The sequence below is a fragment of the Grampus griseus genome (genome assembly GCF_964374135.1).
Source record: "Grampus griseus genome assembly, chromosome: 11".
Lineage (NCBI taxonomy): Eukaryota > Metazoa > Chordata > Mammalia > Artiodactyla > Delphinidae > Grampus > Grampus griseus.
In genome coordinates, this window is record NC_139005.1 from 69,330,389 (window position 1) to 69,357,531 (window position 27,143).

Here is a 27,143-nt window from a genome sequence, read left to right on the forward strand (position 1 = left end):
TTAACTACCGAACACTTTAACGTGATTTACATTTTTTTGCAGAATGGAATAGTTAACGTTTCCTACTAAATTAAACAAATGCGAACAACATTGAAGTAGGTCAGAAAGAAGCCATTCAAATTATGTTGACAACAGCACCATATCTCCTACCGTTGTTTCTGAGTCCTGACTGTGGTTAGAGCTGATACCAGTGTCCGAGTCTGTGTCATTTGAATACATGTTAAATACTCTTTGAGTAAAAGGAGGAACCTCTCCACTGCTGGTAGGGACCTCAGATTCCTTTCCTCTGTTTTCCTGTAGCTGGCATTCATCTTTGTTGCTAATATGAAGGGAATTGAACTCCTTGGCCAGGAGCTCATATTCTTTAGCTTTCATCTGAAGCAATGAGTCACTGTATTTAATCTCTTTCTGGATGCCACTCAAGTAAGAGTGGATTTTCAAACCAGCTTTCATGCTTTTCTCCAAATCACACTTAACACTTTCTAAATTAGAGCCTTCAAGTTCACTTGCAGCTGCCCCTTCCGCATCTTCATTTATCTCTGTGCAAATACTTTTTACCTCTTGTTCTATTTCGGCAGAGAGCTTATCAATGAGCTTTCTATAATATGTTAGTCGTTCCTCCAGCTGTACAATTCCATCACTTTCTCTCAGGTCCTCCAGAATCTGGTTTTCATCATACTCCAAGCCTAGTTTTTGCTCAACTTCACCGAAACTGGGCATCAAATATGCATCCTGGACATAATTTTCTCCATCATTTTCTACCCGGTTGAGGTGGAATTTAGCTTCACACTTTTCAATTTCCAGATCCAGCTCTTTCATTCTCTTGACTTGTTGATGAATAGTATGATCCTGGGAAATAATCAGATGAACTAATGTCTCCATACTATCTCGCTCTTGGGAAACTGTGTCCTGCTTAATTTTAGCCAGTTTCCGGAAAGTTTTTCTGACTATTCTCTTTTGCTTATCTGGTGGTAACGTCTTCATGTAATTTGCTGGGCTGAGCTCCCACAGTTTTTCTGTGTTTTGCATTAATTTGGCTTCAGCTGTCCGCCACAAGGGAACTGGAAGAAAAGCATCTGCTTTAACCAAAACAAACTGCATATTAGGCTGCTCATCTCCCCATGCTTTCCAAAGCTTCAGGATTCTTGTTAGTGGGGGAAGAACCCGTTCAGAGCCTCTCCACTTTTCTATGATGCAGTAATCACTGGGCTTCCCCAGAAGAAATCGTTTGTCTCCAAACGTAGTCTCGTGTTCCTCAAGCAAAGCCTGGATGATGTCAGCAGAGGTGGTGCGTTTGGTTAGCCCACAGACAATCTTCTCTTCTTGGCAAACCCAAACCACAATTTCTTTCTCTTCTGAATCCATTTCTTTAGTTGGAGATCTGAAAGAAAAACAAAGTACATTATATTGCTGTCATCACCTGTGTAAACTCAGAAAGATGATTTAACTTTAATACCCTTTCTAGATTTTACCATTAATGAGAGATGCATTTTGAGGTTGAGACTACATAAGAATCAGAAGTTTTATGGCAAGAAATAAAAAGTTAAGACCATGAAAGATATCTTAATTTCCTTTTTAATTCCTCGTGGGCTCTGGAAAGAGCAAATTGTCATCAAAGACAACAGAGGCTATTTTATCTTTAGAAGTCAGCCACAATATAACTACAGTTAGAACTGGCAGAGTTAAGACAAGAATCAAAGTGGAGATTAATGAGAAGTAGAATAAGACTGTTTTGCTGGAGCCTTAGGACTGGGGAATAACCATGGAAGCATAAGTAGGATGTTATTAAAGTCATAGAGTTGAAAATAGTCCATTACTGAAATTAGTGATTATTTAATTCTGCGAGTATTTATTGTATGCCAGCCATGTGCCAGACGTATCAGAAGATGCTAAACATACAGCAATAAGCAAGGTAGACAAGGACACAGACATAAATGTGTAATTAATATAATATCAGATAGTGGCAAATGCTAGGAAGAAAGTTAAACTGAATGAAGGGATAGAGAATTACTTAAGGAGAGGTCTAGTTTATTTAAAGAGCTTAGGAGAGACTTCTCTAAGAAGGTGACGTTTGAATAGGAACATAAATTCACACAGTTAGCAGTGACGCAAGTGAAGATTCAACCCAAGGAAGAAAGCTGGCTCCAGAGTATACTTCTAACAGATACACTATAAAAACAAGTTTACAAGTTCGATGGTTTAGACGTGTGGATTAAATTGGAAAAAAATCATTAACTACTTCTAAAAGAGGAACTTTATAACATAAATTCGCTTTTGATAGCAATGGAACCATAGCACCTCATTAGAGCACCCAACTGGTCAAGGAAGGACTTTTCCCAATGGTCGGCCATGGAGAAAAGTATGTGGAAATGTATTACCTTCTGTGCCTTTTGCATATTAATCTTGTTCCTGCTTCGATGCAGTAATAAAGGATTTTGACTGGCCTGGATGCCTCCCTTAGCTGACAAAACTGTCACGTATATAAAAGCCCTACTGCTATCTCCTTAGAGGAATTCCTACGTCCTGTTCCACTTTCTGGCTCGGGAAACATCAGTTCTGGGTCTGTAGCTAAGGATGACACATGAGTTATAAAGGCTTCAGCTCTACACTGCAGCTGTGAAGACTGGGAAGCAGGGATCAGGGAGTCCTTATGTATACTAGAATAATAATAAGGACATACATGACAATTCCCCAGTACTTCCAGGATCCCCGCTCTAATTGGGATTCTCTTGTTTTGGAAGGAGCAAGTTCTTGTATATGACAGCTTCCACTAGAGATCTGCTAGTTTTCAGCTCATGTGGATTATGTAACACTGACAGTCATTATGCACAATCAAGAAAGATATTATTATTTCCATATGACATATGAGAAAATTAGTGCCTTTATTGATAGCCTCACAGTCCAACTGGTTCCAAACCCCTTTTTTTAAAAAGTCTACTCTAAACGTCCTTGTATTTTCTTGAGTCAGTTATTTTCTAAATATTTTGAGGAATTTTTACAACCATCATTCAAACCAGATAATTTTCAAAAACTTCTGCCACTTGACTGAGCATGTTTAAAAGTAATGACCATTCTTTATTGAATGTAGGCAATAAATCTTCCATACCTAGTATAAACTTCATGTTTAATTCTACTTTGTAGCAGGCTTAGGATTTTGAAAACTGTGTTTATTTTATAGTGTGGCTCCAATTGAGTTTCTGTTCATTCATTCATTTGACAAATATTTGCCGAGCACCTCCTCTGTGTTTGACACTGTCATGGAAATGTGGATCATAGAAAGACTTGTATGATTTATTAGACAGTATCCCTGGCTAATTGTGGGAAACACTGCTTGGGTTGGGAAGGAAACACTTACGTGTCAGTTCTAGTGCTAAGTTTCTTATTACATCAACAGTTCCCAAATGTTAGACTGATGACCCCTGGTATTATTTCATTAAAAAAATTAGAAATATATAAAAGATGCAAAATAAATATTAAAAATAAACCAATTTAGGAATCTTATAGAATCACTACTTTTTCAAAATAATTGTTTTCATTTGGTCCCAGATCCATGTAAACCTAGTCATCTGATATAAGTAAGGAATTTAATTCTAGAGCTGGGACTAAATAAAATGCTCCCTTCCCAACCTTTGAAAGTTTACTATCTAGTATAAGTAATGACATCCCCAAACACATATATAACAAAGGTTAAAAATACAAACTTAACACTAGATAATTTGGTTTGTTATGTAATATAATGTAACAAACTTCTTACCTAATGATTCAAATTTAGCAGTTGAGACATATAACCTCCAATTCTAATGCAACAAAATAAAAATAAACACATCCATTGCATGACTTAGTGTTTGTTTTGTTTTGCTCTGCTTTGCTTCTGTGTATGTTTATTGGAAGGAAGGGATAAAGATTTTTACTGGATCTTAAACTTCCCGGAGAACATACTATAACCACATAAAGACTGAAAAATCATAAAGCTTTAATTCATATAATCGCATATTCCAATAATTTACTTCTATTTTCTATTTTTATCCGTGTTTTAGTTCCATTTATAAATAACTTCATTGTTGATCTGATTAATATTTTTTTTTCTTTTCATATTTTACCTTTGCTCACTCAATGTTACTTAATGGTGCAAATTAAATTTTTTTTCTGTATATTGGAATATGTTTGTTGATAATTACTATTTCCAATCCAACAAAGTTACTTTTATTTTAGAAATTTCTTGGCTTGCAGCATTCTTGATTTTACTTATGTACATGGTAGTTACTAATATCATCCCCATTTTACAGATAAGGCAACTGAGATAAAGACAGGGTAAGTAACTTACCTAAAGTCACAAAACTAGAAAGTAGAAATGTTCCTTCCAACTCTGGCTTTAGATGTTAACCTACAACTAATCCCTGAAAATAAATTACAATAGCCATTATGACTACCCACTCACAAATATTTCCCAATTTGTGAACTGATTACATTTCAAACGTGATTTTTTTTAATTACTTGAAACTCAGTGCATTTTTCCTATAAAATTAAAATTCCACCTTATATAATCAATGAAATCCCCGTTTTGAATGCTTTTAGGTAAAGTATAAATTTGGTTCCTTCAACTCTATCATTCTTTTCTTTTTGAACACCCAGTATAAAGGCAAGTATTGAGAGAGTCCCATGTATCTGATTCTGTAATATTAAAGGAGTAGAGACAAAGAGATTCTCAGCAGATGTAAGGTTAACATGGATGGAGGTTACAGGAGTGGTTCTCTCTAGATACTATTGGAGAAAGTAACAGCAGGTGGACATTGAGATAGGAGGCTATATAGGAATATGATAGCTGTTCACAAGTATAGGTTATTTACAGTGCAACTGGCTACAAATTGGGAACTGCTTGGATTAGAGGATTCAAAATTTATAACTTCTATGTTACATTATAGGGTAAAGGCATTTACCTAAAAATACTACGTTAATCAAAATAAAGTAACTACCACACTGACATTTAATTCACACCAGTTTAAATTTTTAGGTTAATTTGCTAAATGTTCATGTATACAATTCGAAAGTAGATATGAAAGTTGATAAGCCAGAATTTAATCAGGTCATGGTTTCATATAGCAAGGATATTTTCTTTAACATCCACTTCAGGGAGGCAGAAACAAAGGAGACATAAAATGTTTTAAAATGCCTTGCATAATGTTACGTAGGGTGCCTCAAATTTTGCTTATGATCAAAACACACAAAAACCAATAAAGCTTAAGAAATTTTACCATGAAATAGTATAAACAATTGAATAAGATTATGGCTGTGTTTTGTCTTGATTTGAACTAGTTTGTTTATTTCAAGAATGGTTCCTAAGAAAAGAGAAAATGCTCTTGATATCTAAACTGTGACTCCCACCAACACATAACTGTTGTACCCAATCATCTTTAACTACGCTTTAGTCATTGGAAACTGAATTAAAAGTAATTTGAAACACTGTTCAACAGGTTTTACTACACATTCTAAATATATATTATACTACATCTATGATTATGTAGTATACATTATGACATTTCTCATGCACATACTTTTAAAAATTGTGTATGTATTTAAACACTTCATTAAATTTGATAATATTAATATATCCTAAGATTCTCATGGAAGAATTGTCTTGTTGCTTAGCATGCGCTGTTTAATTTATTTTAAAATAGTTTATAATCACAAAATACGTTTGAAAATTATTTACATATACAGAAGAAAATAAAAAACATTCATAATGCTACAGTATCCATTTTTATCTAATGCTTTAAATTCTTTTTTTTCCCTCTGAAACATTAACAAGATTTATTTGTGAAGATTTGCAAAATAGATATGGTGGGAACAATCCTCGATATTTTAAAATATGATTTCATCTTAACTATCACTAATTCATTTTGAATTCTGATAAATCATTTTTTTCCTACTCCCTGTACCCCTTCACTGTAATACTGCAGTATATATATATCTGACTCACATTTCTCACAAGATTCCTTCAAATATCAGATAAGTGAAAGGAAAAGAGTGCTTTAAAAATTGTGAAAAATGTACTGGCTAAATATAGGTTATTAACTCTAATGGTAAAATTACTGTTATTACTACTTAATGCAGAGAAGGGTATAGTGTTTTTAGTATTGTTATTCAGTAACTTCACTGAGCTTGCCACAGTAGTTAACAATATTATTTTATAAATATTTTCCAACCTATCCCACAATATTTCTTCACCTGCTTTGACTAGTCAATATTTTTGCAAGTACACTTCCCATATAACACAACTGTTTAGCTAATAAGAGATGTTTAAAAAGATCATTAATCTTTGGATCACAGATGAGATGAGAATGCTTTTAATCTTTTTCTGATTTATAGCTCTCTGATTCTGACTGAGTGTGTTAATGAAGCATATTACTCTGAAAATAAATATATACATATATTTATATATTTATGATTATTCTTCTACGACTATTTCAGTATTCAGTTTTTGCCTTTTTAGAGTATCTTCATCAGACAATTAAGAAAATTTATATGCCAAATGAAGCTCTTCAACAACGTGTGTCAGCCTCACTTACAGGCACTTTTCCATATTTATTCTGAAATAGACTGAAATATATGAGAATTTTTGTGAGAATTTTTGCATTTACTCTGTTATCAATCAGGAACTTAAAAATATTTCTCCAGTGATAATTAGTTTTAGTACCACAAAAACACACAGAATTAAGATGAGTTGGCTAGGAATTACAAATGCAACATTCATACAATCAAATATTTCTTTAACAAACTTTCACTGAGTATGGTGCACAAAGCACTAGGGAATAAATCAACTATTTAAATCTGGAAGTCTTAAGATAAAGTATTAAATAGGATATTTTGATGTCAAATTGAAGATCCCACAAAATAAGTATTTACAGAAAAAAGATTGTGTGAAGGCAGAGAAAAATAAAAATGGATAATATTTGGTTATCTTTATTCAGTTGTCCAGAAAGAATAAAAGGCATTGAAGTTGGGGCCCAGGAGAATAACTCAAAGGACAACATTTCTTCCTAGTATCGCAGACATTAAGGTTTAATTGAAATTTGATGTATAAAACTTATCAGGACAAATATTTCATATTGACCCCTACTTTCAAAAAAATAAGAATCATCAAAATAATAATTAATTAAGAATAATTACATTATCATATGCTTCTAAAACACAGTATATGAAAACTAGCAACCTACAGGTATTTATAGAAAATATTTGGATTTCTGAGTGGATCTTTCCTTAGAACCTATGTTATAATTCTTTGTTTCCTAAGCCAGCCTGGAAAGTATGATACTAACACAATCTAGCTGCCATATATAGGAGTGATTCTGAAATGCTCTTATTGCTTGGCTCTCTGCAGAATCATATTCCATGCTTGGAAATCAAGAGTTACAACTTTTTCAGTTCCAAGCTATTGGTGGCACCTGTGTCTGCAAATAGTGACGCACAAGTCTCCAACAGATTAAAGGATAAAGACCTGTGAAGCTTTGGGGGCATATTGGGGGCATATCTGAATGTTGGCCCAATGCCCGAAGACAGTTCTCTGTTTCCTTTTTATTACCATTACCATTACCATTACTTAATATCTACCATTACTTACCATTACTTATTATTTACCATTACTTATTATTACCATTACTTATTATTTAAACTGAATACTCTCCTTATAAACCAGTTGTTCTCTACTAGGGGTGATTTTGCCCCCCAAGAGACATTTGGCAATGTGTGGGGACATTTTTTTTCACACTAGGGTCTGGGGGTGCCACTAGCATGGGCAGAGCAAAGAATGATCTAGACAAAATGTCAACAGTTGTGCTGTTGAGGAATCCTGATCCATATTTACAACAAAATATACTTTCATCACAGCTTTATCTATAGCCTTTTCTTCTTACATCTTCTGGAGAATCTATGAGTAAAATACATGAAAATAAAAATAACAAATAAGGGAAACATTTCCAATCTCAAGTAGACTAAAATAAACAATACAAGTTGGTATTCTACTTAATGGAATGCAAATGGAACTTTTTCTCCTTTCACCCCATAGCCAATCTTTATGCTTATTATTATTAATCTGCCTAACTGGACTTCCCTCTGTTAATCCCAGAGCTGGTCCTACGAATACTAATATTTGCATTAAGATGCTATAGAAACACAAATATTCAAAATAGAGTTAATTTTAGTTCAGGAAAAAACTTGCATTCACAGACTTCATTAAGAAATAGTAAATCTTCCTTCTTCATTAAGAATAGTATTTGAGGGCTTCCCTGCTGGCACAGTGGTTGACAGTCCGCCTGCCGATGCAGGGGACACAGGTTCATGCCCCGGTCCGGGAAGATCCCACATGCCGCGGAGGGGCTGGGCCCGTGAGCTATGGCCACTGAGCCTGCGCCTCCGGAGCCTGTGCTCCGCAACGGGAGAGGCCACAACAGTGAGAGGCCCGCATACCACAGAAAAAAAAAAAAAAAAAAAAAAGTCAGTAAATAACACTTGGAATAGACTAACTCAACAATGCAAGGTTCAGAAATGATGATTAGGAATGGGAGCAATAAAACAGCAATAAAAAAAATTTGATTTCAGTATATTTATTGCAGGCTCAAATCTAACAATACCTTGTAGAAAGTCACATTGCTTTGAATAAAAGCATATAATTAATTAAAGAATAAAGATGGGTGATGATGAAGAGCAAGTTTACTGAATCATGTTCCATACCAAATGTTATAAACTGGTATTTGAATTTACAAACCCAGCTCTATACCAATTATGAAGTTTAAAATCCTGAGGATGCCACAAATGGTTCGGATGGTGAAGGTTTAAATTACATGTCACAGCTATTTTTGAACTAAAAGATCAAACTTCCAAATTTAATAGCATCTCTTCCCAATAATCAAAATTATCACAGTACAACTACAGTGAGTTTAGGTAATAAATTACTTAGCTTCACTATGATTATGTAAGAGAAAAATTTATATTTTGTGTACTATAATTGGCTTTTATTAAGAGAAAAGTAATGACCCAAACACGGAAATTTCAAGACAGAATTTGGTAAAGATAAAAGTTTAAATAAACAATTGACAAAAAAGTTCTACGTAAATCAACTGAATCCATTCTAAGTTAGTTATCCCCCAAATAAATTGTCCTTTTGAATTATGGTACAACTTTTTATAACTGGATTCAACATTCATGTCTTAACAGAACTGTAGTTTTAGTAAATGTAAACAAATGCTGAGGGTAAAATGCTACAGAAAATAAGATGATCTCACGGGGGGAAAGTGGCGTGTATGTGTGTGTGATGAATTGGGAGATTGGGATTGACATCTATACACTAATATGTATAAAATGGATAACTAATAAGGAAAAAAAAGTGCATCAAAATTTACTTATAAAACTGTTCATCCAGCATTGTTTGTTATTAACAATCCAACAAGATCTACATTCATACACTGTAAAACTATTCATTTTGAAAAATTAAGAAGTATGTAAAAATTATATCATTTCTGTGTAAAAACGCTTGTATACACATCACACATTACACATAAAATGTATTAAAAAAGAAAGAATAAATACTAAGGGAGTAAATTTAAAAACAAAAAAGAAGATGATCTTTACGTTCAGAAATGTGTCATACATAGGAAGGAGAAAAGATATGTTTAGAGAGAAAGAGATTTTAAAAGTTCAAGACCGTCTTAAACATTATTGGAAATCATGAGATACATTCTGTATAAATATGCTACAAAATTTAAAGAATAAAAACAACAATTATCAAAGTTGAGTAATATTTAATAAACAATAATAAGACGCAGAAGTTGACCTCAGTGTCTTCAGTTCATTCTCAATTCCCATAACCCTTTGAAGAAAGTCAGATTAGGTAAAAGAGCCTCATGAGATTTCATTTGGGACAGGATGCTGATTTGGAGCTTGTCTGTAAGGAAGATCCTTTCAGATTTTTACTTAACATGATTGATTATGTCTGGGCCTGGTAGTTGAGGAAAAGCTACTTGGAAAAAAACAGTAAGGCGACTAGGGAGAAGAACAATGGGATGTGTGTAAAAGGAGACATTAGATAATAATAGCTCACATTTATTGAATGCTTAATATGTGCCAGACATTGTTCTAAGTGCTTTATACATACTAACTCATATAATTTTTGTCACCTGTCAGATAGGTCCTATAGTAAAATCCATTTCACAGATTAAAAAGCTGAGTCACAAGAGATTAAGGACTTGTTCAATACCACCCTCAGCTAATAAGTGGGGGAAAATAAGGATAATGTGGAACTAAGGAAAATAAGAATAATTTGGATAAATGAGTTAGAATTGAATCCACACTGAGGAACTCCCTATTGCCTAATACAATAATCAACATGTTTCATTAAGTTTTATCTCTGAAAACAAGATACCAAATCTGATTCAGATGTAGTAATTGGGCTTCCCTGGTGGCGCAGTGGTTGAGAGTCTGCCTGCCGATGCAGGGGACACAAGTTCATGTCCCGGTCCGGGAAGATCCCACATGCCACAGAGCGGCTGGGCCCATGAGCCATGGCTGCTGAGCCGGCACGTCCAGAGCCTGTGCTCCACAATGGGAGAGGCCACAGCAGTGAGAGGCCCACGTACCGCAAAACAAAAAAACCTATTTTAAGTTTGTTTTGGCTATTTTTTTTTTTTAATTTTTAAAAAATTTATTTTATTTATTTTTGGCTGCGTTGGGTCTTCATTGCTGCGCACGTGCTTTTCTCTGGTTGTGGCGAGTGCGGGCTACTCTTGGTTGTGGTGCGTGGGCTTCTCATTGCGGTGACTTCTCTTGTTGCGGAGCACGGGCTCTAGGCGCGCAGGCTTCAGTAGTTGTGGCACATGGGCTCAGTAGTTGTGGCTCGCGGGCTCTAGAGAGCAGGCTCAGTAGTTGTGGCAGACGGGCTTAGTTGCTCCGTGGCATGTGGGATCATCCCGGACCAGGGCTTGAACCCACGTTCCCCGCACTGGCAGGTGGATTCTTAACCACTGCGCCACCAGGGAAGTCCCTTGTTTTGGCTATTTTCTGTACTTAAAAATTGATCACCTTAGGCACCCTGAAGGCATTTGATGTAAACCAAATATACTATTGATGGGATTCAAGACATGATACCCCAAAATATGGCACCTTGGTATACTGAATACGGTAAGCTGAAGGTGTTTTAGAAAATGGGAGAAACAGGGAGTTCACTTGGACTTTCCACCCAAGCCTCTCCCCTGAAACAGGTCCTAACACCCTCACTTGAGAGATACCCTTCCTATACCTGAAGGAAAGGAGTGTCCTTATCTCTGAAGACAAAGGGATGAGAAGAATCCAACCAAACAGGCCCTGCTAAATGTCTCCCAGTTTACTACGCTTACTTCATATCCTTTGACCTACCTACCACACTTCTCCATGAATGTCCATTCTTCACTAAACCTAGCATAAAACAACACAGGTTTAACCATTTTTTTAGGTCTTCATTTCCTTAGGAAGGCTCCTGTGTCATGCGAAACTTACGTTAAGTCAACTTGAATTCTTTTCTCCTGTTAGTCTGTTTTGGTCGGTTTAATTTTCAGAGCCAGTCAGGGACCTTAAGAGCGTCAAGAAAAACTTGTTATTCCTCTACACTGTGCATAAAATTAGAAAAAAAAAACAACGATATTAAGTGACAATTTTGATTCCTTCTGTAAAGTACACACGCACAGACACAACACAACATAAAGTTTAAGCAAAATTAAAATTAATGAAGCAGGCAAATGGTGAGGCAACTCTCTGGCCCACAAGCTAACTCAGCTCTGGTTATTTTACACAGAGTATGGTACACGCCCTCTGAAGTAACATTTTTTTGAGATCACAGTACTGCAGTCTCAGGAAGATAATCACAGGGCGTGTCTGCCACAAATAATACAAGTCTTTCCTTAGGTCTCTATGAAAATCTGGATCACTGTTTTGATAGATGAAGCATGAAAATAATGCTATCAAATAATTTTCACGAAACACAGACTATTAACATTTTATTAAAACAGTTCTAAAATTGGAGTCCTTCAGAAAATTAATCACTCTGAAAAATTGGGGCAGTCAAAAATTAAAACTACCTTGAAAATTAAAATTTTATACATATATACGCATAGAAAAAAAATCACTAGTTTTGTGCTCTACTAACACCAGTTTAATTTTCTAGGGAGTAATAATATAAGTCAGTCACGTAGGACAAGAAAAACCGTAGACATTCCATACCTGCAGGGTAGCTATAATACTGTACATAATTCCCATAAACAGAGAAAAGGGAAGGGAATATGTAAAGAATGTGTATTGGGGACTATGGGGGGGTTAAGTAAACTAAGCTCATAGCTCAGATTCCAGAAATTGATTTTACTCAAAATGTAAATATTTAACATGTAGTATTTACTAGATGAAATGCTGAGAAAATATCTACTCTCATTGGAAATTCTAGGGCTAACTTCCAAGTGTTACCTGTGCCTGGCAAATACCTAAAGTTTCCTTATTGATTTATACTTTGTAAAGAAATATTTCATAATAACAAAGCATATTTATTAAAGGAAAGTTACCTAGCCTGAATATTTAGTTTAACGATAGCTGTAGTTATGTCAACTACTAACAATTTTTCTTTTGGCAGCTAAGCCCGTAATTGGTTTTGCCTTCTTAGTGGAAGCTATTTCCTAATGATGGTGACTTTCAGCTTGTATCTGCCTGCAGCCACCTACTCTTCCCTCTCTAAATGTATTCTGAAATATGTTGGCAGATTTGAATGGCACTAGAAATATGTAAGAATTTGAATTATCCAGTAGGATAGCTGAAAATACAAGATGACCTCCTTTATCCCTGATTTCCATGTTCAGAACATACTCTATAATAAACAGTAATAAACTGTGACTTCCAATTGGAAGCTTCATCGAAAATAATCAGCTCTTCACATTAGTCACAGATCAATTACCTAAAGAACAACAAAAAATTAATAACTTTTAGGAACAAGAATATACCAGGGCCTGTCATGCCATTTTGTTAAGGAAAAGGAGCTACATTTACTTTCCCAAAGTTTTCCCAGGTCACATTATAACAACCATCATTTGATCACATACACACCTCAACTGTCTTCTCTTCACAGACTCAAATAATAACCCACAGTTACTTTCTCTAGTTTACCTCTTTCCAGGAACAATCACCATAAAGTGACTTCCACCCCCCCACACACACACCCACAACAGAAATATTTCTTCCTAGGTTTATCAGAGATCTAACCTCCAAACCCAAGTGCCATTTTTGGAACTAATCTGCCTCGACCTCTTTGTAATATTATGCATTGTGACCTTTTCCTCCCGTTCTTGCAGCAGTCCATTCCTTGATTTCACTCTCCACGGCTCTTCCTTTCCCTTTCTAGCTTCTTCTCAGTTCTGACATGGGCCTTGCTTCCTCTGCATATTCAGTAAATGTAGGTGTCATGCAGGGGTGGCCACAAATTCTTTGTAGCTCCTTCCATTGAGAGATGGAGTCTGTTTCTTTTTGCTTGACTAGACCTTGGGACTAAGTATGGCCAATAGAATATGGTAAAAACCATGTGTGCGAGTTCTAGAGTCCAGGCTTCAAGAAACCTTGCAGCTTCTGTCTTCTTCTTCCTGTAATGCTGTCCTGAGACTGCTGTTTGATGAAAAAGCTTGAGATGAAAGACCACATCAAGAGAGAGAGAGACCCAGCCATCTCAGTTGTCCCATCGGAACCTAAGCCTTGACTAACCCACTGCTCGTGAGATAGCCAAAGTAAAACTCAGAAGAACCACCCCAGTTTACTCAGAAAATCATAGCAAATAACACATTGTTGTTTTCAGCCACTAATTTTTATGGTGTCTTATTGCCAGTAAGTGATAACTGATACAATAGGCATCCCGCAGGTTTCTATGACTCATTTCTTGTCTCATTATATACACCTTATGGGTGACTGTAATATCACCCACAACTTTATCAACCAACTGAATGATGATAGTTCCCACATTTACTTATTTTCCCTTGAGCTCCAGACCAATATTCCAAACTTTGTTTTGACATGTTTATTTGATCATTATGTTACTCACTGCCACCTCAAATTTGGCCCATCGAAACTAATTCACCATCCTCTCCTCTCATATCTCAAACTATTCCACCTCTTGATTTCCCGTCTTACTAAATGTAATCACTATCTCCCCACCCTTTCTCTCAAGTTTGAAAACTGGGAGTCTTCCTAGACTCCTTTGTCTATCTCATTCCCCTTTAACAACCAGTCCCCATGTCTGTTTTACTCTTTCTCCCAAATGTCCCAAATATACGCCCTCCTATCTATCACCACTACTACAATTCGGACAACTTCCAGTTTTACAGTAAGTTACTGTAATAAGTTAGGACATATTATATTATGATAAACTCCTGCCCACTTCACATTTGTGCTCCATAATACTGTCAGGCTTCCCTTTTTAAACTGCAAATCTAGCTGTGTACCTTCCTTGTTTAAAATCTTTAAATGGTTTCCAAGTCCTGCATTTTCAATTTGTTTACCTTTCTTCCTCTCCCTCATCACCCCTCCCCTCTCTGTCTGTCTCTCTCTTACTCTCTCTTCTGTTCTCTGTTTCTCTCCTGCCTGTTCCTAGAATTCCTTCCATGATCTGATTCCTCCAACTGATAGCCAAGCACTCTGTAATAGACACCTTGAGCTAGCTATTCCTAACATCTTGCTGATCTCTGACAGATCTAATGTGAGGGTAACTGGCTGTCACTGTAACATTTATCACCCTATGAATTGCTAGACTGGATTGCACTGTATCTGCCATGCTTTTATTTTTCACTCTGGGCTTTTCCATAACCTATTTCCTTGGCTTGAAACACCTTTTTTCCCCTTTCTTCATCTAACTCTTACTCTGTTTCAAATGTTGCTTCCTCTAGGAAAATTCCCTTATCATCTCTGAATAACCCCATTCCCGCCACTCCAGATGGAAATGGATGCCCATTCTTGATGCTTCCACAGAACCCATTGTACATTGAGTGGTAGCATTTTCTACCTTCGTTTTTTGCTAGTTTGCCAGTCAGGTCCTGGACTGACTCTTTCATCTTTGAAGCCTAAGAGCCTAAGACAATAAATGTTAAATGTTCTTTTATTTTTTGGAGCATGAGAGGAGGAAGGGGGTTCGGGGGGAGGTATATAAAGGGAATTTTTCAGTCAACTAGGGCCTGGCGGTTACAACTATCCCACCATATATTTTTGTAAATAAAATTTTGTTTAAGTACAGTCATGCTCATTTAATTATGTACTGCCTGTGTCTGTTTTCACGCCACATTGACAGAGTTGAGTGGTTGAGACCGTGACATTATGGCTGGAATAACCTAAATATTTATTATGAGGCCTTTTACTCAAAATGTTTGCCAACTCCTGACCTAGATGATTTACCTGCACCAAAAATCTAGATTTTGTTTAGTTAAATACTAAAATGTTATTTGAACTCCAATATCTATATAATAGTTCTGTGTATTATTCTCTAGGGGACAAGAAAGTAAAAATAATGTGGTCTTTAAACAGAAGAATGTATGATCTCATGGAAGTCACGGCCTTGTTTGGAAGTAATTTCAACCAAAGGCAATGACTGAAGGCTCACTAAGAGGATGGCTGTGAAATGCTTCATGGAGAATGAGTGGGTTTAACATAGGATTAGTCAGCGTGAAGGCCTTGGCTGGGAAACCAGTGTGTTTTGCCTTTAAAGTCCCATTCCAGGTGCAGTGTGTTCCATATTAATCAGTCCCATATGGATGTCAGGAGGGCTGGCAGTAGGTTGGATGAAAGGCTGCTTTCACAGCGCAGTGTGTCCAAACACCAGGTGTTTGGAGGTGGAATATTTGGAAACATTCAAGTGACACCTTGAATTTTTTTACTCTAAACCCTGATGTTCTTCCCTCCCCCGAGTTACCCTTGCCATTTTTCCTGTTCTGTATGATAATGCAACTATATTCCTATTTACTCAGACCCCAAATTGTAGTTATCACTGAATCTTTTTTTCCATCCTGATACTTTCTATTGTCCCCATACACTCAGTTTTGAATTCCTATAAATTCCGCCTCTATAGTGACTCTTATAACTGTAATCTCTATCTGAAATTTCTTGTTCATTTATTGTTTCCTTACTGTCTGCCCGTCCACCACTGTACTATAAGCTCAATGAGAACAGAGACCTTGACTGCCTTTCTCATTGCTGTATTCCCAGCACCTAGAATAACATGTAGCACACATTATAAGGTAAATAAATATTTTTTGTTGAATACATGGACTTTATTAGGATACTTTAAAATGCCTGCCTTGTATTTTAATTATTTACATATGTCTGTGTGTCTACTAATCAACAAGTTCCTTAAAGTATGGTCCATATCTGATTCACATTTAATCTTAATAAAGCCCTCAAAGTATGAGGTTCATTTGATATTTCTGAATTTTTAAAAATCATCACATAACCCGTATCTTGAGTCCCCAAAAGGGAAATATATACAAGTAGATGCCCAACCTGATACGGTGGGATAGTTTAGAATGTTTTGTTTTAAGATGCTAAGGTAGATAAGAAAGCAATACTATAATATGCTCAGATATGTAAAGCACTATATAGCACAAGCTGCCAGCTTACTTAATTCTCTAAACTGTGACTACAGCAAGGTCTCCTAACTAAAAGTAGAACCACTAAAAACGATCATTTAAAAAAAAAATGACTTAGTCTAAGTTTCATGCCAATTATTAATAATTCTAGGAAAATGTTCTTTGACTTTCACTACTAGAGTAAAAGAACAAGCAGTCAAGAAATTAAAGCTAATACTTTGTGGTCCACTGCTGTAAAGTGGCTAACATCCTGTGCTCTGAAAAAAGATGAAATCTCAAAGGTCCAGTATAGCTTCATAAGTGCTTTTCCTAATGGCGTACAACTCTTTTCTTCATATGAGACTGTAGTTATTATATGTCTACTCCATGAAGACATCCATGGTTTTTCAATAGCACTTCTCATAGGTTCCACACAAATGTAATTTTATGCAGAGCTAAAAATAGTTATCTTCAGTTTCTACTATTGAGGACTGTGGTCTCCCCCAAACTGATGTGCTGCTGCTAGATCTTAAAGTACTCTCAGTTAATCATAACTGCAGGGAATTCCAGAAGGATTGACAAATGTCAGAGTAAATGAGGAGTGAATGAGTAACCAAAGGTATTGGAGATGGCTGTAAAATGTCTTAGTCATTGGTTGAGAACAGCAAGCATACACTGTGCAGTACATCAATAAACCCCAGACACAAAATTCCTACCGATTATATACCATCATTAGTAAGAATAAAAATTTGTTGAAATTGGACCAGTATCTGCATTAGTGGAATTACCATTTAAAAGATCCACAAAATAGAAGAATAACTTAATTCTATAAGCTGATACACTGACGAGTTTAATAGGATTATTAGAACAAATAGCAGTCAATTACAGTTGACTGTAAGTCTATTACTGTTATATAAACACATCCTTAACATTTTTTTCAATTGTAAAATACTGTTTTCACCAACCAAGCAAGATTCTGGATTCTCACCAAACTGACCATATTACTGCCTGCTTCCTGAATTCTTTTCTTTTGACTCTCCTGAGTCATTCCTAGCTTTGTGTGCTTCAGCCCCTCCTACATCTTTCTGTACACCTTGTCGTGTTCCCTTCTCTTGTCCAAGCCTGTCCCCTAACTGTGGAAGTTTCATAAACACTATCTAATGTGATGATGCTCCATTTATTTTTCTTTATCTCCATTCACTTCTCTTATATACTTCTACTTAGAGTCAATCAAAAACATTTAGTGACACCTACTCTATAGAGGAACAGCCTTCCTAAGACATTATACTTTCATTTTATAAGTTGTATTATAAATATAACTTTATTTACCCTGTCAACGGTAGTTCCCCATGGAAGAGTGATTTTTTTAAAAGTTCATGCATGAGATACTAAACTATAGTGCTCTTTTCTCAATTAGGAGTTTAATCCCTTAAGAATGAGGTGGTGTCTTTGCATGTTTGGTATAATACAAAACACAGAGTTTACCAGTCCTAAAGAAATAAAATAAAAAGATAGCTACTCCTAACATTCTTATATTTGTATTACTAAACTTAAAATTGTGCTTAGCAAACACTCAATAATTCTTAGATATTATAATTTATAAACTAATCATATGTCTTTATAATTGGAAATAAACACATTTGACTTTTACCGTAATGGTACCTTTCCTGGTGGAGGTTATGTGGCAATGCATCATGTTTAGGTAAAATAAAATTACCAAAAAAATCCTTCTTTCAATTCTATTTTTAAAAGTTTTCTTGAAAAAAAGCAGGACAAGAGAATTAAATTCTACTCTGCAGAGGAAATTTTAAAACCACAGAAGCTTAGAGATGAAAGGGACCTTAAGTATCCAATTCAATCTCTCATATTTTTAGACAAAGATAACACTAAAATATTCAAATTATGTATCCTTTGTTCTTGTCAAAAGTCCACAAAGACACATAAGGAACTGTCTCTTAAACAATGCTATGCATTGCAAAATCATTAATAGTCTCATAATTTTGCTCAGATGCGGTGTGAGGATTAAACATAAAAGCTGTCAGAATTGAAATATTTCATCAAGATCCAAGGATAGTATTGCACAACATTTATAGACTCATTTCTAATTATATTCAGTAATTTATAATGTATCTCTTTGTATCTCGGGAGGAAAAGAGATCAGTGATGATCAGGAAAAGAGAACAGAAGTTCTAGTGAGTCAAGGTTGAGATTTTGAAGCCACAAATATCATGTTTAGGTGTTAAAAACTTAGATATACTTCATAACATATTTAATCCAAGAGGCCTGAACAAGGAGTGAATATTTACTGAGCTTTTATTATGTCCTAGCACCATGCTAGATTTTTATATATAATCAGATTTAATCCAAATTCTTGATGGTTTAGGATTAACTCTATTATAGAGATGAGAAAACTAAATACTAAATAGGCCACACAGAGTAAGAGTTAAGAGCATGGATTCGAATTCTGTCTCTGCCACTTATTAACTGTTGCACTGCTCTGGGTCTTAATGGGCTTACATGTGAAATAGGAGAAGTAGTAGTACCTTCTTCACAGTGTAATTTTTTTTTTTTTTTAAAGAAGATGTTAGGGGTAGGAGTTCATTAATTTATTCATTTTTTTTTTTGGCTGTGTTGGGTCTTCGTTTCTGTGCGAGGGCTTTCTCTAGTTGTGGCAAGCGGGGGCCACTGTTCATCGCGGTGCGCGGGCCTCTCACTATGGCGGCCTCTCTTGTTGCTGAGCACAGGCTCCAGACGCGCAGGCTCAGTAGTTGTGGCTCACGGGCCCAGTTGCTCCGCGGCATGTGGGATCCTCCCAGACCAGGGCTCGAAGCCGTGTCCCCTGCATTAGCAGGCAGATTCTCAACCACTGCGCCACCAGGGAAGCTCCACAGTGTAATTTTAAGTATTATGTAAATTACTTAGACCAGTGCACATAATAAGTGTTATAAGAAGTATTAGCAGAGGTGGATTTACCCTGAAGCTAATGAAGTTTAAGCAGAAAGGCTTCCTCATTTGCACAGTCACATTCCGAGGCCCCATAACGACCTTAGTGATATTATTAATCAGAACTTTAAAGAGCAACTTATTTAATACCCATTAAATATGTCAGCATATTTAATACCTATTGCTCATTTTAAAGAGCAACCCCTTCAATTGTCAAACTTAAATTTGCCTTTGCTTGTTGTTATTATTGTTATCGTCGTATTAGAAAGATGAAATATTTGCCCCAGTGCATACAACTAGTAATGGCAAATCTGAGAAATGACCGAAAGTCTAGGTGACTAAAGAGCTGGAGTTCTTAAGTAAGATAATTTTCTGCCTGTTTCTAGCATTTTCCCTTTGTCTTATAACTGTAATTATCTTATAGAAAGAGCATAAATCCTCCTTTCATGTGAGAAAATAAGTATTTCCCCAACTGTATTTCCCTCTTACCTCCAAAGAAGGAGGAAATGTTCCACATTCAACAGTGAGTGGGGTCTACAGTAGCCAACTACCATCATCCACCAAACCTCACTCACATACATACATGGTTGCATTCCAGGAGCATGAAACGAAGTGAGAGCATCCCTAGAGAAGAATGAGTAACCCTGCACCTTGGTTAGTTCTCTACCAGAAGTCCAGTAAAGTCTCCTACAGCATCTATTTCTCAACTATGACCCTTAACCATTTGAAAGCAAGGAGTTAAGCCTAGAAGCAGGGGTGATGAGAGATCAACCTTGAATTTATGGATTCATTCTTTAACTTACCCATGAGTCCATTCACTGCAAATGTACTGATTTACTACTCTGACACAAGTGCTTTATGGGGACCAGCTGTATTTGGAGAGTATATGTTGAATTCATTTGTTCAATCAACAAATATTTATTGAGCATCTACTCACTGTTTATCTAGAAAGAAACAAGATAGATGAGGTCCCTGATCTCACTGAGTGTATACTCAATTTTTTTATAGCTATCTTAAGTCACTTTACTTATAAAAACAGAGGGCATTCTAGCCTGCAGATATAAACCTTTGAGAATAATTTGCCTTGTTTGTCAGCATATTTAATACCCATTGCTCATTTTCATTCTTGAAATATTTTTCTTATCACTGCCAATGCTAAAATGTCTCCCCAAGGCTCTATTCCATTCATATAAGTAATGGTCACTGTTGGGTGACCATTCACATTACTAATCGCTTTAAATTACTATCAACAGATATGCAAACTTTCTCTAGAAGGTGTAGCCCTACAACAGGCTCCACAATAATTGAATCACAATCTATTTTTAAAAACCAAATAATTGACTCTTAAGAAATCAGTGTTGTATGTGTTATGTGTGTTTTGCCAAAGGGATGTCTTTTAAAACTCCTAAGCAAGTATACATGAAAGAACATTAGCACAAAGAAGTATGCTGAACTTTTTCCTTTCACATGTACTTGGTGCAGATGGCATTTTGCCTTATTTTAGAAAGCCAATATGCTAGGGACAAAGAGATCTCTTGTCAAGGACTGGAATACACATTCACCTGGAAGAGGTAAAGTCATACTCCTACTTCAACTTTCTTTCATTTTTAGAACTAAAATCAAAAGAAGAGAGCCATACTTTTGTGAATTACCTAGAGCCATTATCAGATCTCCCAAACGACATACCAATCAAATAACATCAAAACTTTCTAAGTTATACAGTCCAGCTAATAAAGAGGCTATGTAAATAAAATTGTTAACCAGCTACAAACTTTTAAAAACTTTTTTAAAATCCTTAAGATTTTCACCTTGATATTCTTCATGAATTGATACGGTACATAATAAAACATCTTATGTAGTGGATTTTAAGTTGGGTTATAGTTTTTTTGAGTGACAATTCAAGATCTAACCTAGAGCTCAATTTCACCGCTGCCACTGCTCTCAGGATATTTTTGCCAGGGATAGAGCATTCCAATCATTGTTCCTAATGCGCTGTCTCTGTCAAGTAATAACTACTTAAGTTACCAGGTATTATCAGGGGAAATCTCTTTCAGGAACACCTGGGAACTAAAAAGATGTACGTACTCAAATATCCAGCATTTCTCAAGCCAATTTCAGGGCCCTTTCAAATATTTATTGGAGGTTAGACAAAACAGTACAAGATAATTTCCTGTTCTGCAGAATTCATAAATTACCATACTTCTAATTACAAAGAGAAAACATCCAGCTTGCCAGCAACTTCTACCATGACCGCAAAACTCAATTCTTCCTTCTGATGAAGTAACTGCGGCATGAGGTGCTTAAGAGAGCAATATGAGGCACCTGGTTTTAAAACAACTTGGTTAGATATGTTCTAATTCATTCAAAAGCAAATGCAGATTTTATGTGTCAATTATACAACAATAGAGCTGTGTTATTTACTTCTAATAATTTTATTACAAATATATTTTTTGGAGACTTTTGATTTCAAGTTGATATTAGGACAATGCTTGTTATCACCTGTGATACAGGTATAGGAAAAGCCAAAAGAAAGCCAAGAGCTGACTGAATGGTACCTAACAATAATTATAAGGCCTTATTCACTAAATTAGATCCTTTCGTATTCATTGTTATTATCAATGAATCACCTGAAAGAACAATTCTGATTTTATATATCCAACAAACATATGAAATACTGCTTTAGTCTGGCAATTTTTTGCTCCTAGCAAGGTTTGGTTAAAAAGTCCAACCAATTTTCTGCCCTCAAATTTTATTAATTAAAACACCAAGGAATCATAACTCACAACCAAGAATCCCCCAGATCTTTAAAGTGACATTCCACTTTTCTGAACTTATAAAAAAAAAAGGTTGCTGATTGCTATATAGAAGCATTCGCTTTTAAAGCAATCATTGTTTTGAAAATAGAACCTACAGATGGAACTTATGTGAATACTTGAATATGTTAATAATCTGAATTCAATTGTTGAATGACCATATGAATGTCGAGTAAATTCATGCTTCATTATTTCCTTCTCTGGGTTTTCTATGAGAAACAAAAGCCACCTAGTGACTTTTAGAAAATATTTTCAGAAACTTGAATAGCTTATTGAAAAGAAAATATCTAGACTCTCCAACGTTTTTATTCTTCACGTGAACATAAAGTTGCTTAAGAAGGTAGTTATCAATCTTTGGGATTCAGTCACAGAACATTTTATTATTATGGAACCAAAGTAAACAATCCATCTCCTGAGACCAAAAGATCTTCTGAAAATTGTACTCTTCCTATTAAATGTTATGAAAATTAGAAAATTTTAAAAAAATAATTCTGAGCATAAAGATTTTACATTGGCTCCATTTCTTTTATTTGCATGAAAGTTAGAAACGAAAAGCATCCAGGCGGGGGTGGGTGGGATGAACTGGGAGATTGGGATTGACATATATACACTAATATGTATAAAATAGATAACTAATAAGAACCTGCTGTATAGCACAGGGAACTCCACTTCGCCGTACAGTAGAAACTAACACAACATTGTCAAACAACTATACCCCAATAATAATAATAAAAAAGAAAGAAATGAAAAGCATAAAATGTTTGTGTGTCCAAATAAAATCATTTTGTGACCAAGTATTATTTTCAGATTTCCTGAAGACTGTTTTCCAGATTTTTAAATCGAATGATTCTTAACATTTAGAAAATATTTTCTGGTAGGGGAGGATTAGCTTGGTGTCCAAATCCATATAATTATTTGTCCATCTCCCTGGTTTTTGGATTTTATCAAATATCAACCAATCCTTTATAAAGTATTCACTTTTATATAATACCAGCTGATCTCAGATGATGCTAGAGAATAAAATGATTACTGTGTTTTTGACTTGAATACAAATTATAATTTTAGTTTATAAAATTATATAAACAACTGCATTATATACGTCCATCACATACCAGGCACTGCCCTGGGAATTAGAACACAATGGGGACTAGACAGATATGGCCCTGCCCTCCTTAACCTTTACAGTGTGTGTTTTCTAAAAGTTTTTTATGCCTCATACTTTCAAGTTGCATTTGTTTTCCATCCTGTCTCTAAAACTCTCAAATATCCATGTATTATGAGACTATTTACAGAGCTACCTTAGGACTTTCAATCTTGGGTGATAAATATTCTGAGTGAACAAAACTGAAAAGACAGAACAGGATGCAGAAAAGTTCAATAAACTTTCTCAAAATTTTATGATCTCAAAATCCTAATATTCCCTCGAAAAATCCTCATTTTTTCCTGCTGACAAAGATACAATTATATTCAAGTTGTTCTTTTAACTGTATAAATGTTATATCACAATGTATACAAATATATTGCTCAAATTTTTCCTTTACATTCTACAAGGAATTTTATACGATATATTTGAAGAATGCATTGGCTGTTATCAGATAACTGTTTTATCATCAATCGAAGAATGAATCTATCAAAGGATGAATCACTTGTCATTTAAGGAAAGTTATTGGTTTCTATATTTTGGAGTGGAATTATTTAAATCATTATGGAACCCAGGAAATGAAATTGATAAACTTAATCATGTAACTAAGTTTCATCTGTAGTTTCACCTTTGTGAAGGTGTAAAAACAGACAAAACAAAAATATCTCATCTATATCAAAACTAAACCTTGAAAAAAACAAATATACATTAATTGTATTTCAACACACCATGTGGCTTATTTACTGCTTAGTTTGAAATACCCATATTTTTATGTCCCTAGCTACCCCTGTGGTTTAAGCAACCTTAAGGATTGGAAAAATACAAATCTTTAAAGGGAGGCACTCAGTTATCACAGCAACTCATGCACAGCCTCACTATTACCACTTTCGCCAAAACACACGTTCATAAAAAAGCATCACCTTCAGGAAGCACCATTCCATTTTGTCAGAGCAACTTAAAATACTATTAAGTTCCCCATCTTTCATTGTTTCCTTCCACTTTTTCATAATTTTGCATAGAAAAAATATTTTAAAAATGTTTGTATACTCACCTCCCTGAACAAAAGCTAGTTTTATGGGTAGAGTAGATTTTGCAGTGGCAAATTAAGGCAACACAAGTGGCCATATGAGAGAAACTCACAGGGGTGCATGCAGTTTTATTGCACTGTTATTTGGTGTACCAATGACAGAATTCTTAAATTAGTTAACACACACACACACAAATACACAACAACTCTGAACTACAGGGATAGTATTCAGAAAGATCACTATGCCAAAAACATAACTTGTTTTGTAATACCATGAACTTTCCTGAAGTAATTTTTTATATATTTTTACAGCATTTAAACATACACACTTCAAAACTGATGCTACTGAAAAATCCTTTAAAAAGTAGGAAGGATTTTCTTTTGGTAAGGGGAGTCGTCTGAAATATTTTTTAATGCATCGACACTAGGAAAATACAAGCCTATTTTTGATAACTATCACTACCATAGTTTTTAATACTACCCAGACATATTTCTTTATTTTAACATAGTTTCATTAATTATCATAAATACCATATTCGTGACATATCAGATTATTAGAAAATAAAACAGGTTTAGAAAGTTTGATAGTATTGATTATTGCTGCTTTTGTTTCTTAAGCTAGTCAACTAAACCATAAAGACATTGGAATGAGGTAATAACAGAATTTTTCAAGTAGACATTCATGCCCAAAATAAAGTCTGGAGATTTACTTTAAAGTTGTACCACTATATTGTCATGCAGACCCTCTAAAATAATTGTATCATTTCCTACCATGTAATTGTATGCTTTTAAATTGACACTAAGTAAATTATGACAAGTACAAACAGGTGTGATTGAGAGAAGAGTTGTGGAAAAGCGCTTATGCCAAAACAAGTATGTTTAAAAAGTAAAGCCCGTGTCTACAATTAGCCTCACATTTTTTTAGGCATAAAAATGTAGCACTTGAGTTAATAAAATATTTAATAGGACTGATACACACATACTGACTCAAGAAAAATCTGTGTGTGTGTGTGAAATATGTTTATTTACACAATGGGCATTGCCGGCTTGAAAACAGCAAATCAAATCAAAGTAAAATAGTAATAATAAGGATTAAGAAGGACAGCTGTTTGAATCCTTTTTTAGTGCCTAAAATCACCTAAATTTCTCAAAGATTTTTGAAAGAATGAGTTCACAAAACGTTTCTCTACAGAGTATTTTCACTTTGGGAACTTTCCAGGTTTTAGGAATGCCCCACTCAAAAAGGGAGCCAAAGCATTGTTTCCGGATAGTATCAGCAGCTCTGTTTTTCTGTTCTAATTAGTGGCTAATAAATTCTAGTTATGTCTTCATCAAAATGTTAACTCTTCCTATAATATACTAAAATTCTGTCTAAAGCAAAATAAAACTTGCCATCCCACTACTCTCAAATAGGCGAGGCAACAAACAAGGAGAAGGTGATGCTAGTGGTGGAAACCAGAAGTGGCCAAAGGGAGAAAAAAGGAGTCAAAATAATCATCCTTTATTTTCAGAGATCCTTGAACTGGTCACTGCAATCATTGTTACTGGAACAATATCCTCACCAGTTGAGTGTACACACTAGCCCTAACTCCCTAGAGCTTTGTTACCCAGGAGCAATTTTCATCAGAATCTAACTGCAACAAAACACATACTTTCACAACAGAAGCTCCCGAATACACACACGCTGGACTTTACCTGTTTTTATGCCGAGTCTTCAGCAAGTTCCTTCCAAAGGGAGCCATGGCCCGCCAGGCCAGCGAACAGCAAGGACAGTATCTCAAAGTTCTCTGGGGATGGGGGAGATATCTGGATTTCTAGGGTGAAGGGAAGAGACCTGGAAGCTTCCTCTTCACCTCCTCAGATGCTCCTGGCTTTCAGCTCATTAGTATCCGTCTGAAGGGAGCTGCTGGAAGTTGTGCAACTGTTGCTTAACTTTGAACTGCGGGATTGCTGTGGCTGCTGCACCTTTGGAGACCTGCCCAGCTTCAGCCTCGAAGGAGGCGTCTGGAGGCAGGAAAAGGAAAAGAAAAAAAAAAGAGAGAGAGAACGAGAGGAAGGGAGGAGGACTCTATTGTGTTCTATAGTTATTTGCAGACTTGCTAAAAGAGCTGCCACCCCACAGGCATGGTAATACCCACGGAATGGGAATTTCACTCGCTTTGGAAACCCCCCTCTTCCGCTCTCCACGCCCAACCACACAGGGTGAAGTGAACACACATAAAAGATTTAAAAGTAAATACCTCCACCTCCCATCCAGCTCCAGTCTGTGAAAAGTAATCTGACGGAGGCAAGCAGGAGTGAGGGCCAAGAAGTCTTTGCCCAGCGATTCGACACAAAATTCCCCCGCCCGGGGTGTCAGTGCTGTAACATACATCGAGGAGCGAAGCTGGAGGCTGGATCGAGGGAGACTCCCAGACCCCTGAGGAATCTGAGCCCCGAGTTTCCCCCAACTCCGTCCCTCTACTCTTCAAGGTCATCTTCCAAAAGCTGGAGGACCTGAAGGACCAAAGGGCTCCAGGGCTGAATGATCACAGCACTGGCACAGGAACCAGCCAGGGTTTGGGGTCCCGACCCCGCCGCATCTTTGGCACTTACTGGCCCTTTTAGACCACGGGCGT

General features: G+C 35.9%; 1 protein-coding gene across 1 annotated transcript; it reads right to left on the minus strand.

The window, feature by feature from the left end:
* Positions 1 to 26,267, minus strand: RASSF9 (Ras association domain family member 9; the record flags this gene model as incomplete). Its single annotated transcript, XM_082666670.1, has 2 exons — positions 1 to 1,381; positions 26,221 to 26,267. The coding sequence occupies 2 exons, from the start codon at positions 26,265 to 26,267 to the stop codon at positions 121 to 123; spliced, it is 1,308 nt and encodes a 435-aa protein (XP_082522796.1). The 3' UTR covers positions 1 to 120.
* Positions 26,268 to 27,143: the final 876 nt, after the last annotated feature.